Genomic DNA, 18,460 nt, shown 5'->3' on the forward strand with positions numbered 1-18,460 from the left:
TGAAGGCAAGAATATAAGTTGGTGTATTACCTGATTCTGATGACTTGCATTGATTGTAATCAGACAGTAGTGCTGATAACGTCCACGTTTTCAAATGGAGGAGAAAAAAAGTTCCTCCTTTCTGTCTAATATCACATGAAAGTGGTTGGTTTTTGGCATCTTATTTGTCCAGCTTCCATATTCGTTTTTATACACTTTACAAGAAATACATTGGTGGCAAACTCCGTAGCTTGCTAGTTTGTTTGCGCTGGCTTTCGGAGACTCTTATTTTGAAAGCGCAGGCGCGATGGAGCGGCACTTTTATTGTGAAGACAGGAACTGTGCAGTCAGTCTTTAGGCTTTTGACGGGATGTACGGTTGAAATAAAAAAGGGTCTTTTTTCCTTCACACTTTTGATTGATTGATTGGAACTTTTATTAGTAGATTGCACAGTACAGTACATATTCCGTACAATTGACCACTAAATGGTAACACCCGAATACGTTTTTCAACTTGTTTAAGTCAGGTCATGTGACCCCTGGCTCTGTTTGATTGGTCCAACGTCACCAGTGACTTCATCTGATTGGTGGAACGGAGTGAACGTCACCAGTGACTGTATTTGTTGAAACGCAGGCACTATGGAGGTCTGTCTGACAGACCAAAACAAACAAAGCGTGCATTAACAGATCGATAAAAATTAGTAGCGAGCTGAATGTAGATAAAAGTAGCGGAGTAAAAGTAGCGTTTCTTCTTAGGCCGTTTATTGAAATACTCCCACACTTTTGACGACTTTTGGCGTGCTTTTTTCCCCTCGCTCGCACCGCTCGCATCGTCTGCTTTGCGCTCCGCCATGACGGTAGTGTGACGTAAATATGCGACGCGTCGACGCATAAAAACGGCGTCGACGTATTTACGTAACCGGTGACGTCGACTACGTCGACGCGTCGTTTCAGCCCTAGTGTGGATTATGATTAATTCTTCATCTAAATGGGAAGATATAGACGTCCTATCAGTTGTCATCGTCGTAAGAGTAGACATTGTGAACTGCAGGGGCGTCACTAGACCTAATACTGTACTGGGGCACAAAGAATTCATGAGAGCGTGCAAAATGCGTGAGAAAAAAGACATATTCAGCACTTATTTATCATAAAAAAACATAAATAGTTCTTCAAAATATTCAATCATATCAGACTATGTTGTTGTCTAGATCTTTGATTAACCACCTGAAATGTACTGCGGTAATGCATTTGGCCTACTTGTGTACTTTACTCTCATACTTGCCAACCTTGAGACCTCCGAATTCGGGAGATGGGGGCGGGGTTGGGTTTGGTGGTAGTGGGGGGGTGTATGTTGTAGCGTCCCGGAAGAGTTAGTGCTGCAAGGGGTTCTGGATATTTGTTCTGTTGTGTTTATGTTGTGTTACAGTGCGGATGTTCTTCCGAAATGTGTTTGTCATTCTTGTTTGGTGTGGGTTCACAGTGTGGCGCATATTTGTAACAGTGTTAAAGTTGTTTATACGGCCACCCTCAGTGTGACCTGTATGGCTGTTGATCAAGTATGCCTTCCATTCACTTATGTGTGTGTAAAAGCCGCATATATTATGAGACTGTGCCGGCACGCTGTTTGTATGGAGGAAAAGCGGACGTGACGACAGGTTGTAGAGGACGTTAAAGGCAGTGCCTTTAAGGCACGCCCCCAATATTGTTGTCCAGGTGGAAATTGGGAGAATGGTTGCCCCGGGAGATTTTCGGGAGGGGCCCTGAAATTCGTGAGTCTCCCGGGAAAATCGAGAGGGTTGGCAAGTATGTTATTACTCTACACCTATAAACGATTACTGATAAAAGCAAAAAGGAAGAGCAGTGAATCTTTTTTAAAATCTTTGTTTCAGTAAACCTATGCAAATTGAACATTTACCAAAGTTAAAACAATAAAATAAAGCACCCCTACATCTCTGGGTTCTTTCATTTCAATCGCTCACTCACCTCTTCCAGCACTCTGTTGTTCCATTTTGTCAAAATAGACATGGAAATATATTCAAAAAAATCTCATTGGAGCAACAAAACCCGATATTTTTAGCCATCTTACTGGTGACAAATACAGAAATGTTACTATTTTTTTCTGGCAACAAAATCAGATGCTTTAGCTGTAGCCATTTTTCTGGTGACAAGACAAGATTATTTTACAAACCGATTAACAAGACAAGTCTACTATGCTATTTTTGTGTGAAATAAACTTGAATGATTTAAAAACTTGGCTCACGGCTTGATGATAGGAAAAAAAAAAGTTTCATTATGTTTCATGCTCACTGGAAATTCCCCCGACAGCTCGTACAGCAAATTAATATGGTTGTCTTGATACAGGGAAAAGGTTAGTTAACTTAGCATTAAGTTAAGACAAGACTACACTCACTTACCTGTCTCATTCTTCGCTGTGGGCGAATAGCTTTCTGATATCCATCTATGAGTTACAGTTCGGGTCAAATCAAAATCAAAATAATATACCGGTAATTAACAAGTTGTCGGCTAACGTTACCTACCTCACGCAGTGATTCTCATCGCCAGCCTCTCTCTCGACTTCAGTTGACAAGGAAGTCAGCTGAAGTCGCTACACTAGAATAAATTACCATATTAATTAGCCATGTGCGCATTGTTTATGTTTAGTGAATACAGTAGCAATCAATTACCATCCTATGTAGTATTTGCACTGTAGTCTATGCTATGTAGACCTAAAACTCTGAGTTTTTTTATTTTTTATTTGTGTAATTTTTACTGGGGCACTGCAGACCAATACTGGGCCATGTGCCCCCAGTGAAATCTGTCTGGCGACGCGACTGTTGTGCAGTAAGCTATCGTTTTGTTATGTTTGTAGTTTGTGTTTCTTGTTCAGCACTTAGCAATACTGCTACATCATGCTTAGTGTTTCACTAAAACTGCATTTGTTCAGCACACAGCTTCTAAAACCTGTAGCTTACCCTCTTTATATTCAGGCTAAAAAATATAAAGGTCTGGATTAGGGCTGGGCGATATATTGATATGCGCGATATATCGCGGGTTTGTCTCTGTGCGATATAGAAAATGACTACCGGTATATCGTGATATTCGAGTATGCGTTCTCACGCAGTTGCTTTTAGCTGCGGGCATTACACTACAGGCTCTCCTCGCTCTTTCCTGTGTCTCCTCACAGACAGCAAGCGCAGCTTCTACACACGTCACATACTGTCACATCATACGTCACATTCGTATACGCCCTCGCGGAGGAGAGAGGTAGCAGCATGGCTAACGTTAGCTGTGATGCTAGCGGTAATACGAGCGAAAGAAGGTGCGAATCTGGTAACAAATGAAGGAATAATTAATTCCCCCAAAAAACAGCAGGGGGTCCATCGTCTGGCGATGGTTTGGCTTCATGTGGGAATATGTCGAACAGACAATCGTAATATGTCAAGAGTGGGGCGAAAGCGTTGCTATAAAAAGTAGCATTATTGCTAATATGTAGCATCATTTGAAAAGTCACCTGCTAGAGAATGAACAGTGCTTACTCCGCACGTCAACATCTCCATTCGGTGCCACACGCCCACACCATCAAAATGCCGAGGCAAACATTTCCAGATCAACACCGTATGGAAAAAAATTTTGATTTTTCTTTGTTGTGATTTCCTTCTCTGCATGAAAGTTTAAAAGTAGCATATGTTAATGCAGTATGAAGAAGAATGTTTTAATGTAGACACATAGAATCATCATACTGCTGTGATTATATGCATCAAGTGTTCATTCAAGGCTAAGGCAAAATATCGAGATATATGTCGTGTATCGCGATATGGCCTTAAAATATTGTGATATTAAAAAAAGGCCATATCGCCCAGCCCTAGTCTGGATCATCATTTGTCCCAAAGTAGTCGTCGTTGGTTGTTGATGGGGAAGGGATCCGTGTTTCCTAGATTTCTACGTCACGCGATCACGTGACTGGCTAGCTCATTATCTCTCAAAATGACTCATTACTATTTTGATGTGAAGTGAAGTGAAGTGAATTACATTTATATAGCGCTTTTTCTCAAGTGACTCAAAGCGCTTTACATAGTGAAACCCAATATCTAAGTTACATTTAAACCAGTGTGGGTGGCACTGGGAGCAGGTGGGTAAAGTGTCTTGCCCAAGGACACAACGGCAGTGACTAGGATGGCGGAAGCGGGGATCGAACCTGCAACCCTCAAGTTGCTGGCACAGCCACTCTACCAACCGAGCTATACCATCCCATATCTATTGTTTGTAAAATCAAATATATACGATAATAGCTTCAATATAGAGGCAACTTATTTTTCCATTCTACTGGTACTTTAAGGGAAAATAGTTGAAATAAACAATGATTTTTCTAATAATGGTTAATTGTTTGTTTCTTATCAAGTCACGTAACAATCACTTTTACCATGGGAGCATATCTATACATTACTTTAAAAAAAAAAAAAAAAGTAAAGATAGGATAGGTCTTTATTGTCATTGCACAAGTACAACGAAGCTTTGTTTTCAGCACAAACCCGTTCAAGATTAGACAAACAAACAGTGTACAGGGTTACAGAACAGGAACGCTGAAGGGTCGCCACAAGGCGCCCCGTAAAAGATGGGGAAAAGGTAAAACACTGGGGAAGGATGAGTAAAAAACTACAATCTAGACTGGTCTCCTAAGGGGGCCCAGTCTGGAGTGGGAAAAAACCTCCATAGCAAAGCACATATACATATTACAACATACATCTCGAGATATCTAGCAACAGAGGGAAGGGGCGGGGTAATGGTGGTAGGCCGCAGCTCTCGGCGCTGACCATCCTTCCATCACCCCTATGGGATTTGCGTTGAGGGCATTGGGTTGGAGGTTTGGGGGATGTATGTGTGGCTTATATTTTTGTGGATGCATGTTGTTTGTATGTAAGCCTACAGTGTGTCTCTGTACCGCGGCATTGATTCTTGTGCAGCCGATAAGTCTAAAGTCAACAACAACAGGTGTGTGTGTCCATGAGAGACAAGAAGGGAGTTTGTTGTGTCTTCGCCACACTGTCCTTCGGGAGAGTCTCGAAGCCAGGGAAACAATCCAAGTTACAATGTTTTGTATGCGAGTGAAAATGAAAATTAGCTTTTCACTCTAAATTGTCTATGATTGTTTCTCAAAAATCCTGCCAGGCAGACAGTCCAATTATCCAAATCACAAGAGTGTCCACAGTTCTTCTCGCATCCTCCAATCATTCGTGGCAGCTTTGGGGTACTTTGAAGACTGCCAGCAACTTCCAATTTGTGGACAAACCAATCAGCAGATGTCCTGTTGTCATAATTCCGAATAGGTAGATATCTTCACGTCCTCGACAGAAAAGGGTCGCCAGGCACGCGGCACTCCTTCTTCTCCCAAGAGTCCGTCGCGTGTCCAGCAACAACCGCTTCGTCACGACAGCAGGTTCGCCCAAAACCAAGATCTTGTCAATTATGTTGAGGCCAGTTAAATAGTTCCAATGATTCGATTTGGAGAGCAGTGCAAAAAGAGGCAACAAGAAAGTTAAGCCAAGACAAAGAAGCAAGCAGGAGAGATAAGGGAGAGGGAAGGGGCGCGTCCACCCTCGATGAGTGCCAGAGAGAAAGTCCAAGATCCAAATTAAACAAAAAGACTGATAAAGTATGATGTGTAAATAACAATTTAACACATACACATTTAAAAAGGTATTAATTGGTGGAGTAGAATTTGATTTTAGAACAAACAACTTGTAAGAATTAACATACAAATTTTAGATGCCAACATGTCCTCACATGTGTTTGATTAAAAAAAAAATCGTATACAAGTCAAACATATAAAATGGCGTTAGCTACGTAATTAGATATTTACCTTGTTTCTACTTGTTTGCTGCCCTTAAATATGCATATAATTTCTGGTAATGTTATATCATCGATGTATTGCTACTGTGTACCAGCTCCATGTCCGTCTTTTTCACTTTTAAATGGTCGTGGTTTTTCAGAGCCTTCTTTCTGAGGGCTGCTGTTGGCACTTTGCAATAAAGTTAAAACGAGCACCAGACTCTGTATGGAAAGCTACACAGAGACATTAATTGTACAATTTCACCGCCAAACACTCGTTGCAAGTCAGCATTCATTTTGCACCGATAGCTACTACTGGTTCCGTCTGGTTACCGTTGGCACTGGTCCTATTATGGAACTGGGTTTCGGTACCCATTCCTAATGAAGGCCTATCTATAAGTCTCTGGTGAACGTTACAAGTGAATGTGCAGGCAATGATTAGTTTCACTTACTGTTAATGTCGATTTGAGGGGTGTCGACTTAATTGTGTACCTTATCAGGAAAAGTGAAATTGCCTCATGGATCAGATTGTGTCCTCCCTATTGTTGCTTGAATGATGTTTGCATGACATGTCTTGACAGACGCCATGAGCACCTTCAGTGACGACATGGACACGGACGACTTGGCCAGTCTGCTCAACAACTGGGATGAGTCCTCCTCAGCCGCGGGTCCTGCCGCTGGAACCGGGGTCCCGCCCAGGAAGGCTGGCCCTAAGGCTCCTCCCCCTCCCCCGCCTCCCATGGACATCGAAGCTGACTTCCCTGTTGGTAAGTGATCCGACTTCTCTTGGGAACCGCATCCCTTAAGGCTCGTTTCTGATGTGTGCTGTGGTTCCTCTGCTAGAAACCCTGGAGAGGATGAGTGACCTGCGTGAGCAGTCCCTGTTGCCCGTCGGCTCGCGACGACGACAAGCAGCTCGGAAATCCAGAGAAAAGAAGGTAATCTCTAGAACAGGGGTCTCCAAACTTTTTGACTCGGAGAGCCACATAAGGTTGAAACAGTCCTTCTCAAAAAGTGGGGTGGTCTCCCCTGGGGGCGCGGTGCAATGCGATGCCATCGGGTGTGACCTCGGGGGAACATGCTTTTTTTGCCGTACCAGAATATGATGAAGCGCAGGTAGCACTTGTTTTCACTGTAATCCACGGTGGGAGACGAGGAAATACCGGTGTGTTGTTTCCTTTAATGTTAATAAGCTTACAATGTTATGCACAGGAATAGTTGTAACAATTTTATAGACAATTTGTATTATTTATAGTCACGATGGAGAGTGGGGGGGATAGTATTTTAGCTGGGGGGGCGTAACAGAAAATATTTGAGAAGCACAGGGTTAGGTGTGTGTGTATGTACAGTATATATACACACACATATACATATATTTTAAAAAAAAAATATATATATATATATATACACACACACACACACATATATATATATATATATATATATATATATATATATATATATATATATATATATACCGGTGTATATATATATATATATATATACACATATGTGTGTGTGTGTGTGTGTGTGTGTGTGTATATATATATATATACATATGTGTGTGTATATATGCGTTTGTGTGTATAAATGTGTGAATGTATATGTGTATATATGTATATATATCCATCCATCCATTTGTGTATATGTGTATATATATATACATATATATATGGATATATGTACATATATATGCATATATGTACATATATATGTATGTGGGTGTGTGTATACAGTCGTGGTCAAAAGTTTACATACACTTGTAAATAACATAATGGCATGGCTGTCTTGAGTTTCCAATAAGTTCTACAACTCTTATTTTTTTGTGATAGAGTGATTGGAGCACATACTTGTTGGTCACAAAAAACCTTTATTAAGTTTGGTTCTTTTATGAATTTATTATGGGTCTACTGAAAATGTGACGAAATCTGCTGGGTGAAAAGTATACATACAGCAATGTTAATATTTGGTTACATGTCCCTTGGCGAGTTTCACTGCAAAAAGGCGCTTTTGGTAGCCATCCACAATCTTCTGGTTGAACTTTTGACCTCTACTCTTGACAAAATTGGTGCAGTTCACCTACCGGTACATTTGTTGGTTTTCTGACATGGACTTGTTTCTTCAGCATTGTCCACACGTTTAAGTCAGGACTTTGGGAAGGCCATTCTAAAACCTTAATTCTAGCCTGATTTAGCCATTCCTTTACCACTTTTGACGTGTATTTGGGGTCATTGTCCTGTTGGAACACCCAACTGCGCCCAAGACCCAACTTCCGGGCTGATGATTTTAGGTTGTCCTGAAGAATTTGGAGGTAATCCTCCTTTTTCTTTGTCCCATTCAGTAGACTCATAATAAATTCATTAAAGAACCAAACTTCATGAATGTTTTTGTGACCAACAAGTATGTGCTCCAATCACTCCATCACAAAAAAATAAGAGTTGTAGAACTTTTTGGAAACTCAAGACAGCCATTACATTATGTTCTTTACAAGTGTATGTAAACTTTTGACCACGACTGTATATATAAATGTATATATGTATATTATGTGTACATATGTATATGTATATATATGGATATATGTACATATATATTTGTGTGTGTGTGTATGTATATATATATACATATATATATATACATACACACAAATATACATATTTGTGTGTTAATTTATAATAGATATATCAAATATAATACATTCAATATCTACATCACTACATCAGAAAAGTGTAAAAGAAAGTGACAGTAACTTGTAGTTAAAATATAAAAAAATATATATATATATATTTCTGATTATTCCAATTTATGCACAACTGTGAGGGTGCGTGTGTACACTGGTCACAGTTAAACAGATGCTTTAATTCACACGGGACGGCAATTACAATGATTTAGGTCTGAATATAAATGTCATACCAAATTGAAGATGGAATTTTCCAAACATGTAAAAATACTGTACAACCAGCTGCGTTGAAGCCCAGTTTTTGGGGAAAGTCAACCCAAACGCTGTCATGTGGACTTGTGCGTGTCAACACACACACACACACACACACACACACACACACAAAAGACACCCCACGCAGACACGCACATACAACAGCCCTTTTTTCGCTACAGAATACAGCTCTGATTAAAAAGTAACTGTTTTTTTTTTTTGTGAGGATCTAATCCTAATGCTGTAGCTTTATTTTCAACAACTCCTACGTATACAGTTCAGCAATGCACGTAACAGCGCCACAGCGTATATATTCCCAGTCCTTCAACAATCGCTGTTTCTTAGGACTCACTTCTTAGGACAGCAACAACGATCACTTTGCACAAAATGGTCAGAGACACGTCAGTTTGTTAAAGCATTAACTACAACGAGCTTCAGCTAACAGACTGAACAACAACAGAATTGACACCCCCCATCACTACAGTATGAAGAATAAATGATAAAACATTGAATATTAAGAGTATGTGAACCTCTTCTACCTTGTCTACTTCCCTGGCCACCTCCTTATAGTTTTGTAATCCATCAGAAATATTAAGCAGCTTAAGTGTGGAGTGTTGTGCATTTTAGCCATAATGCTTGGCAATGGATTTAAATGGGTGTTACTTAGAATTATGTGTGTCGATTAGACATTTTTTAATAATGTCCACATAGTTCAGTGGAAAAGTTGTGTTTTTACAACAGTTATATTATCTTTTAGTGTTTTTTTTGTTTGTTTTTTTAATGTTTTTAAATAATCAGACCATGGGTGGGAAGGGTTGTCTGAATGTCACATATATGATGCTTCTATGCACCGATATGACGATGTATTGCACAATTGCTCATGGGCAATGCAATGACCAGCAATATTGGTTTAAGCCATCAGATGGCAGCACTGCAATGCAATCAGACAAAGTTTTTTGTCGCCTTATTGTAAGATGGGGACCTGCCGCATAGTTAGAAAGTGCTGTCAGATGTACGCCTGACATCAGTCTACTTGGTGATGACTCCACAATGAGGATGGATGTAGAAGTAGCTAGCAGTTGACATGTGTGCGCTAACTTTAAAAAATATAAATAAATAATTGTTTAAAAGCTGCAGCAGGAATTTTGTAGATTTTCATCCCTCTGCCGCTGTCCGTTAGGGTCGTAAGCGGTTATCCAAGGCAGCAGAGACGCCAGAGAAAAAAGACCCCTCCCCCAACGCCACACTTGACGACGTCCGAAAACTTAAGAGTGCATACGGCGTGGACGCTTGGAAGCGGTGGGTCCTCTGGAGGGAGACTCAGCCGAATGAGGAGATGCCACGTGTTGGGTGTAAGTCCAGTTAACTGTTTTGTCAAGATTTGTAGGACACAGAGGAATCCATATTGCTTGCATGCTATGCAATAGGGGTTCTTAAAAAGGGAACTGTACTTTTAGGGGAATTTACACACATCCCTATGTAAGACAATAACTTTTTTTATACATTCTAAATTGGAAATAAACGTTAGTAAAAGTCTTCTAGCAATAGAGCTAATGGGAGTCCCTCTAGTCTGCTATAACAGTGCGCTAAAAACATTAAAACACCTCTATGAACGTTTTTGTAGGAGCCTAAATGCTGTTTAAGTTAATTTACATTTTTATGGAAGGTGCTTTATGTTTATTCAGCCAAAATGGGACTATTTACTTTATTTGCATGCTTAGAATAATCATTACATTTGTCTAAATAGTTTGATGACGTAACTGTGTAAATTGCATATATGGCGGAAGGATCTGTGTGGTAGGCGGGTTTTTTGGACACAGTGCATTATGGGTAATGGCAGTCAGGTGCGGGGGAATTGAGCCACACAGTTTTTTGAACTCACTCTTACTTTTTCTTAATCTTTCTTTTTCTAACACCTACTGTAAAAAACTCCTTTTATTTTGCCATTCATTTGTTCCCACATCGTTATTGTTTTACGTTTTTGAATAATTAAGTGACAAGTACCGTAAACGATACAAAACGAAGAGGAGCGTCTGGAGTTTGTTTGTTGTTGCCGCAGCAAGCGGAGCAGGAGAAAGTAGAGGAGCGTCAAGCTAAAGGCTTAATTAGGAATCTACAGTTTTATATACAAGCTGTAAGTATATATTTAATGTAGTAACATTCATAATAACATGTCATATTTTCTTCATTTGCCCATTATTAACCATACGGCAGCGTATTAATTTCAGACATATTACAAAGTTCGCTTTTCCCTTCAGCAACAACAACAAATCTATTACTCACGGCATACTTTGTGAGAGACACCAAAGACGACTTTGGTACAAGTGATGATCCAGAAACTTATATTTTTGAGCCTGAATATAAAGAGGATGAGCAACATGTTGGAGAAGCTGCGTGGTAAACAGATGCAGCTTTAGTGAAACACTTAGCATCATGTAGCAGTATTGCTAAGTGCTAACAAAGATATACAAACCACAAACATAATAAAACAATACCTTACTGTACAATATCTGCGTTCACTGGGGTGCCAACCGATAGGATGTTTAAATTTTCCCGTTTAGATGAAGATATATTCATAATCCACACAAAGGGTTAAAAAAAAGTTATCACAAACAAGCTTCTTTTTGTGACTTTCTCACCGTCTCAGGGTATAAGTTAAGTGTGAAAATTTACTAACTTCTCAGTTCATGGCCACATCCTGCTACTATCCAAGTGAAAGCTATGATTAACTTTCACCAACTCAGAGGCGATGCAGCAGCTCAGTATGTCAATATAGCAGCATAAGCTAGTTAGCTCTCTGCGACCAATGCGTCGCTAAAAGTAGATCGTCTGCGTTATAGCTTATAACAAAATCAGTAACACTTGGTTAATATTCTGGTCACAAGATATATATGAATTATTGTTGGCAGTTTTTGCGTGGTTGTAGTGCTTTTCAACCTTTTTTTAACCAAGGCACATTTTTTTAATTGAAAAAATCCCAATACACCCGACCAGTAGAAAATGTTTAGAAAATTAAACTCAATTGCTTATATTGACAATACAAAGTCGTTCTCTTCAGAATTAAGAATTGTTCGAGACAAATTCAAACCATAACCATAAACATCCAAGCATCACTATTTCTCTTGTCTCAAAGTAGGCCTACAAAGCAATTGGCTACCTGCTGCCACCTACTGATATGGAGGAGTATTTCATGCTTACTCTGCCAATCTCTCAACAGCACAGATGCTCAACAACGGCACATTATTTTCGGATTATAATTATTGCTTTACAAAAATTATTTTTCAGAACAATTAGGTCAAATTAAATCATTTTGCATGGCACACCACGAAATATCTCACCGCACACTCGTTGAAAAATTACTTAGAGAACCTCCCATTGACTCCATTGTTGGCTGATTTTTACAAACTTTTATTTACGATTTAGAATGCGTAAAAGAAGAAAAATATATGTGTTCTTGTCTACATAGGGATTGTGAATGATAAGCAAAATTTAAAAAAAGTGAAGTTCCCCTTTAATGTTTTTGATCTTGGGGTCCAAACTTACAAGGACAGAGGGGCCATGGGCCCACTCTAATAGTAACACTGAATTAGTCATCCTACAAGTCGGAAGGGGAACTTCACTTTTTGGGGAATTTTACCTATCATTCACAATCATTATGAAAGACATGACGACGAGAGATGTCCGATAATGGCTTTTTTGCCGATCTCCGATATTCCGATATTGTCCAACTCTTAATTACCGATTCCAATATCAACCGATACCGATATATACAGTCGTGGAATTAACACATTATTATGCCTAATTCTGTTGTGATGCCCCGCTGGATGCATTAAACAATGTAACAAGGTTTTCCAAAATAAATCAACTCAAGTTATGGAAAAAAGTCCAAACATGGCACTGCCATATTTATTATTGAAGTCACAAAGTGCATTTTTTTTTTAACATGCCTCAAAACAGCAGCTTGGAATTTGGGACCTGCTCTCCCTGAAATAATCCTGATACCCACTACAACTATGGGAAATACTATACTTTGACTTTCACAAAGTGCATTATGTTTTTTAAACATACCTCAAAACAACAGCTACAAAAACAATGAAGGCACACAGCTTCAGTCCAGAGTATACTAGAGTAATAAAGTAAACAATAAGAAGTGTCAAAAGATGGAGCTAACAGTTTTAATGACATGCAGACTTTACTTCAATCAACAACAGAGCAGCGTCTCCTCATCCGTGGCTCACTAGTGCAACAACAACGCCGGAAATGTGTCCCGTGAAAAACCGTTCGACCGGAACTCTCTAAGAACTAAAGTTCCGTGGGTGAATAATGTAAACTCACTACACCGGTAGTTTTTAGCGCTTCCATAGCGAGTCTACTGACAGATATAAATTAGAACTTTACACTGTATTATATTAGAAATGGCAACAGCGGAGGATGAATGTCACATAATAAGCATACTTGCCAACCTTGAGATCTCCGAATTCGGGAGATGGGGGGGGGGGGGGTATATTGTAGCGTCCCGGAAGAGTTAGTGTTGCAAGGGGTTCTGGGTATTTATTCTGTTGTGTTACGGTGCGGATGTTCTCCCGAAATGTGTTTGTCATTCTTGTTTGGTGTGGGGTCACAGTGTGGCGCATATTTGTAACAGTGTTAAAGTTGTTTATACGGCCACCCTCAGTGTGACCTGTATGGCTGTTGATCAAGTATGCATGGCATTCAAGTGTGTGTGTAAAAGCCGCATATATTATGTGACTGGGCCGGCACGCTGTTTGAAAGGAGGAAAAGCGAACGTGACGACAGGTTGTGGAGGACGCTAAAGGCAGTGCCTTTAAGGCACGCCCCCAATATTGTCGTCCGGGTAGAAATTGGGAGAAATTCGGGAGAATGGTTGCCCCGGGAGATTTTCGGGAGGGTCACTGAAATTCGAAAGTCTCCCGGGAATATCGGGAGGGTTGGCAAGTATGATAATAAGAGGATAGAGAAAAAGAAGAAGCTTATTGACTACGGTGTCGATACGGACTACAAAGGCGCACGCGCGCAAATTTTCAGGACTTATGCAGATCCCAAATACACATCAGCAGGTACCAGACGGGAAGAAAAGTTGGTTTTGCATAATATTGCGGAACAAAACGCCCGATAAAATGTCTTGTAATAGGTGCCATTTTGCGGTCCTTATACACACACACCATACTCGTATGTTGAAGAGTACGTCTGACGACTGTAGCCGTGACGCACCGACAATCCATCAAGCGGTGCGGCTTCATAGCTTTTTGAGCGCTGTGTGTAATGTTCTATATTCTCAATGGAACATTTCAAGTTTTGGTGTTGCTTACTGGTGTCATATTGCAGTCCACATGTATTTCTTATGTGTGACTACCATCTACTGGTTACACTTATCATTACACCATGTACCAAATAAAATAGCGTCGAGGTTGGCAAGCACAACCAAAATGATTCCGTACATTCAGGTTATAGGGCGCACTGTCGATTTTTGAGAAAATGAAAGGATTTTAAGTGCGCCTTATATGTTAAGCAAGAATTCCAGTTCCCACGTTTGCTTTGTTTTTGACCGTCTTGCAGTGCGCCCCCTGGTGCTGAAAGACGACATCCTGCGCTGCACCACGGCCGAGCTGAGCTACGGCCTCTGCCGCTTCATCGCCGAGGTCAAGCGGCCCAATGGCGAGCGCTACTGCCCCGACAGCCTCTTCTACCTCTGTCTGGGCATCCAGCAGGCAAGACCCCGCTGAGAGACGCCGTAAGTGTTGAGCTTTGAACAAGTCGCTGACGCCTTTACCGCCCCCTTGCAGCATTTGTTTGAGAACGGCCGAGTGGAGAACATTTTCATGGACCCCTTCTACTGCAAGTTCTCCACCGAATTCACCGGAATGCTCCGAGGGTTCCAGCCTTTGCTCACAGACAGCGGTGAGTCGGCGCCGATCCGCTGTGCGTGCGTTTCTGAACGCTTTGTCACGTTGCGCCCTCTCGCCGCAGGCTACGTCCACTCCCGCGTGGCGGAAGAGTACCTGTGGGACTGCAAGCAGCTGGGCGTGTACTCGCCCATCGTCCTCCTCAACACGCTGCTCTACTTCTTCTGCAAGAACTTCGGCTTCACCACGGCGGAGCACCACCGCCAGCTGTCCTTCGCCCACGTCATGCGCTGCACCAAGACCGATAACAGCAACGGCAAGACCACCTTCCTGCGCTTCTACCCGCCCATACCCGCCAGCGACGCCGAGCCAGGTAGCAAGGTTAACGACGGCGGCCAACTGTCGAGGCGCGGCGTGTCCAACCATCGTATGTTTGTGTTCAGATCCGGACATTGTTCCGCCGGCCAAGAAGCGCAAAGAGGAGGAGGGCAAAGAGGAGAAGATCTTGGAGATGATGGAGAACACGGACAATCCTCTGCGCTGTCCCGTCCGACTCTACGAGTTTTACCTGTCCAAGTGGTGCGTATGTTAGTGAAACCAGGCTGTAACTGTATCACGATATGAGTGTTTTATATCGATAATTCTTGACCATTTTTATGACCTATGGAAAATAAGGACCAGGAGATAAAATTATAAATGTACATTTTATAATTTAAAATGTAACCTTTCTCTGATTATAATCCCCTCAGCTATCAAGGCAGAAAGGAAAGGAAATGTCAACATAACATTAAGAAAAATTCCCCTCTTAAAAAGAGTACAAAAAATTAATACAAGATATTTTGCTTGTAATAAGCAAAACTATCTGTCAATGGAACAAGTGAAAATTGTCTTGGTAAGACTTCTTGAAATAAAACTGTGGAGGAGGGCGTGGCCTGCGGGCCTGCAGAAAAGCGGGGTGTGCCAGGACCGGCCTCAAAATCAGCGACAGGTGCGTAGATGGCCCACCTGGGCCTTGTTATCTAATCAACTGTCGCTGTTTTCGAGGCCGATCCTGGCACACCCCGCTTCGCTGCAGGCCCGCAGGCCACGCCCCCCTCCAAAAATACATTATATTTAAACTTTAAAAACTTAAAAGTGATCCTGAAATTAGCAATTTAAACGTGTTGGCTACATTTACTAGTATTGTAAAGTTTTGTGTCTTATAACAAACTTGTGAGGCTCAAAAGTAGTATTATTTTTCCTCAGGAGATTTGTCTAAAAACAAGTTCTCATGTCTTACTGAAAAAATACTACTCGGGAGATTGTGGCTTGCATTAAGTGTGTTTCGATATTTTGACTAGAAATGAGAAATATATATACTTGGTGAGATTGTGAGTTTTTCCAGTGTACCATGGAAAACAAACAATGTACCGTATTTTTCGGACTATAAGTCACAGTTTTTTTCATAGTTTGGCCGGGGGTGCGACTTATACTCAATGTGTGACATTATTAACACACTACCGCAAAATATCAAATAATATTATTTAGCTCATTCACGTAAAGTTAAAGTACCAATGATTGTTACACACACACGAGGTGTGGCGAAATTATTCTCTGCATTTGACCCATCACCCTTGATCACCCCCTGGGAGGTGAGGGGAGCAGTGAGCAGCAGCGGTGGCCGCGCCCGGGAATCATTTTTGGTGATTTAACCCCCAATTCCAACACTTGATGCTGAGTGCCAAGCAGGGAGGTAATGGGTCCCATTTTTATAGTCTTTGGTATGACTCGGCCGGGGTTTGAACTCACAACCTACCGATCTCAGGGCGGACACTTAGAGGAGAGACTAGACGTATAAGATTTCATGGGATTTAGCGATTAGGAGTGACAGATTGTTTGGTAAACGTATAGCATGTTCTATATGTTATAGTTATTTGAATGACTCTTACCATAATATGTTACGTTAACATACCAGGCACGTTCTCAGTTGGTTATTTATGCCTATTATAACGTACACTTATTCAGCCTGTTGTTCACTATTCTTTATTTATTTTAAATTGCCTTTCAAATGTCTGTTCTTGGTGTTGGCTTTTATCAAATACATTTCCCCAAAAAATGTGACTTATACTCCAGTGCGACTTATATGTGTTTTTTTTCTTCTTTATTATGCATTTTCGGCCAGTGCGACTTATACTCCGAAAAATACGGTAAACAAAATTGTAAAATCACATTGAACACTTAACAATAAGCTCTTAAAATGAAGGTGCAAAAATAAGGAATATGTAATAAATGCTTAATAAAGAGTAACAAAATAGTGCAAGGTGTGAAAATGTAAACATAGAAAAACCTGAGAATAACGATTCTCTGCAGTTTTAGTGCCAGGAAGTTACAGCTGTGCTCTAAAGGGTGAGTGCGGCTACCGGTCTTGGTGGGGATGAGCACCTTGCATCATTTACAGACCACATTGGTCTGACTGTGATCCGTTTTTTAAAAATCCAAAAACTTGCCATACTGGCGAGTTGACTTTTCCTCTTTTATCCACAATTTCTTCATTTTGACTTCTCACTCCATGCAAAGAATCAACCGTGAGGCAACAAGATGGCGCAACCAAACTTGATAGTTGTTACTGTTACCTGATTGGCTGTTAGCGTGTCCTTCCCACTGATCAGTGATCACTTCCTGCGTTGCTCGGTCCCCAGAGAGCGAGTGCCTTTGTTCATGCGTCGCAACTTTCTTCTTTCGACGAAGAGGAAAGGGAAAAAGTGATTGATACGTGCCTATCGCGATATGTATATTTAAATGTTGGTTATTATCACTCATTACAGTGGGAACTGCTTAGGTGGGCCTTACCATGTTGCACATTTTGGCCAATCATTGTCATCACCAATCCAGTTTGTCCCTAAGCTGTTTTCAAACGCGCATGTCGACTGTGCAAACAATAAAACATTTCCCTGTATAGCTTACTTCCTTGTTTACATTGACAGAGATGTTGACGTGTGATGATAACCTCTCATGGTTTTTCATTTACCAACAGAAATCGCCACTTGAGACGGCTATGCTCAGCAGTGTTATCAGCAGAAGCTGGAGTAAAAAACGTGGCAGGTCTTAGATAAGCCCAAAGTTTATGATGAACAAGCGCTTTTCAACTGCTAATAATATAAATAATACAACTTTCCCACACTAATATTTAACAACAAACAAAACAAAACTATAATTTTAAGGAAAACTTAAAATTGCAAAATTAGACAATTGGGGTCAAAGTTACAAAAGAACACTTTGAAACATTGATAACAAATAGAGGTGTCCGGACCCGATATAGATATCGGATTGATGTCAGCAAAAAAGCTGGCATCTGATTATATCAGGGGTGTCAAACTCATTTTAGCTCAGGGGCCGCATGGAGGAAGATCTGTGCACACGCGGGCCGGACTATTAAAATCATGGCATTAAAACTAAAAAATAAAGACAACTTCAGACTGTTTTCTTTGTCTTACTTTGGCCAAAAATAGAACAAACACATTCTGAAAATATTACAATAAAAATATACCGGTAACGGTTAAGTTTAGACTAGGGATGTCCGATAATATTGGACTGCCGATATTATCGGCCGATAAATGCTTTAAAATGTAATATCGGAAATTATCGGTATCGGTTTCAAAAAGTAAAATTTATGACTTTTTAAAACGCCGCTGTGTACACGGACGTAGGGAGAAGTACAGAGCGCCAATAAACCTTAAAGGCACTGCCTTTGCGTGCCAGCCAAGTCACATAATATCTACGGCTTTTCACACACACAAGTGAATGTAAGGCATACTTGGTCAACAGCCATACAGGTCACACTGAGGACAACATTATTGAGGGCGTTCCTTAAAGGCACTGCCTTC

The 18,460-nt window shown here is 40.8% G+C and overlaps 1 protein-coding gene across 3 annotated transcripts in view; it reads left to right on the forward strand.

The window, feature by feature from the left end:
• Positions 1-18,460, forward strand: part of zmym4.1 (zinc finger MYM-type containing 4, tandem duplicate 1) — a 68,806-nt gene that overhangs the window by 48,469 nt on the left and 1,877 nt on the right. For all 3 annotated transcript variants that reach the window (XM_061931460.1, XM_061931461.1, XM_061931462.1), the window contains 7 exons: positions 6,386-6,571; positions 6,648-6,742; positions 9,914-10,085; positions 14,311-14,462; positions 14,538-14,652; positions 14,722-14,970; positions 15,041-15,176. In XM_061931460.1, coding sequence (XP_061787444.1) covers positions 6,386-6,571; positions 6,648-6,742; positions 9,914-10,085; positions 14,311-14,462; positions 14,538-14,652; positions 14,722-14,970; positions 15,041-15,176 — 1,105 coding nt within the window. The remainder of the gene's footprint in view (positions 1-6,385; positions 6,572-6,647; positions 6,743-9,913; positions 10,086-14,310; positions 14,463-14,537; positions 14,653-14,721; positions 14,971-15,040; positions 15,177-18,460) is intronic.

The sequence above is a fragment of the Nerophis lumbriciformis genome, linkage group LG37 (genome assembly GCF_033978685.3).
Source record: "Nerophis lumbriciformis linkage group LG37, RoL_Nlum_v2.1, whole genome shotgun sequence".
Taxonomy (NCBI): Eukaryota; Metazoa; Chordata; class Actinopteri; order Syngnathiformes; family Syngnathidae; genus Nerophis; species Nerophis lumbriciformis.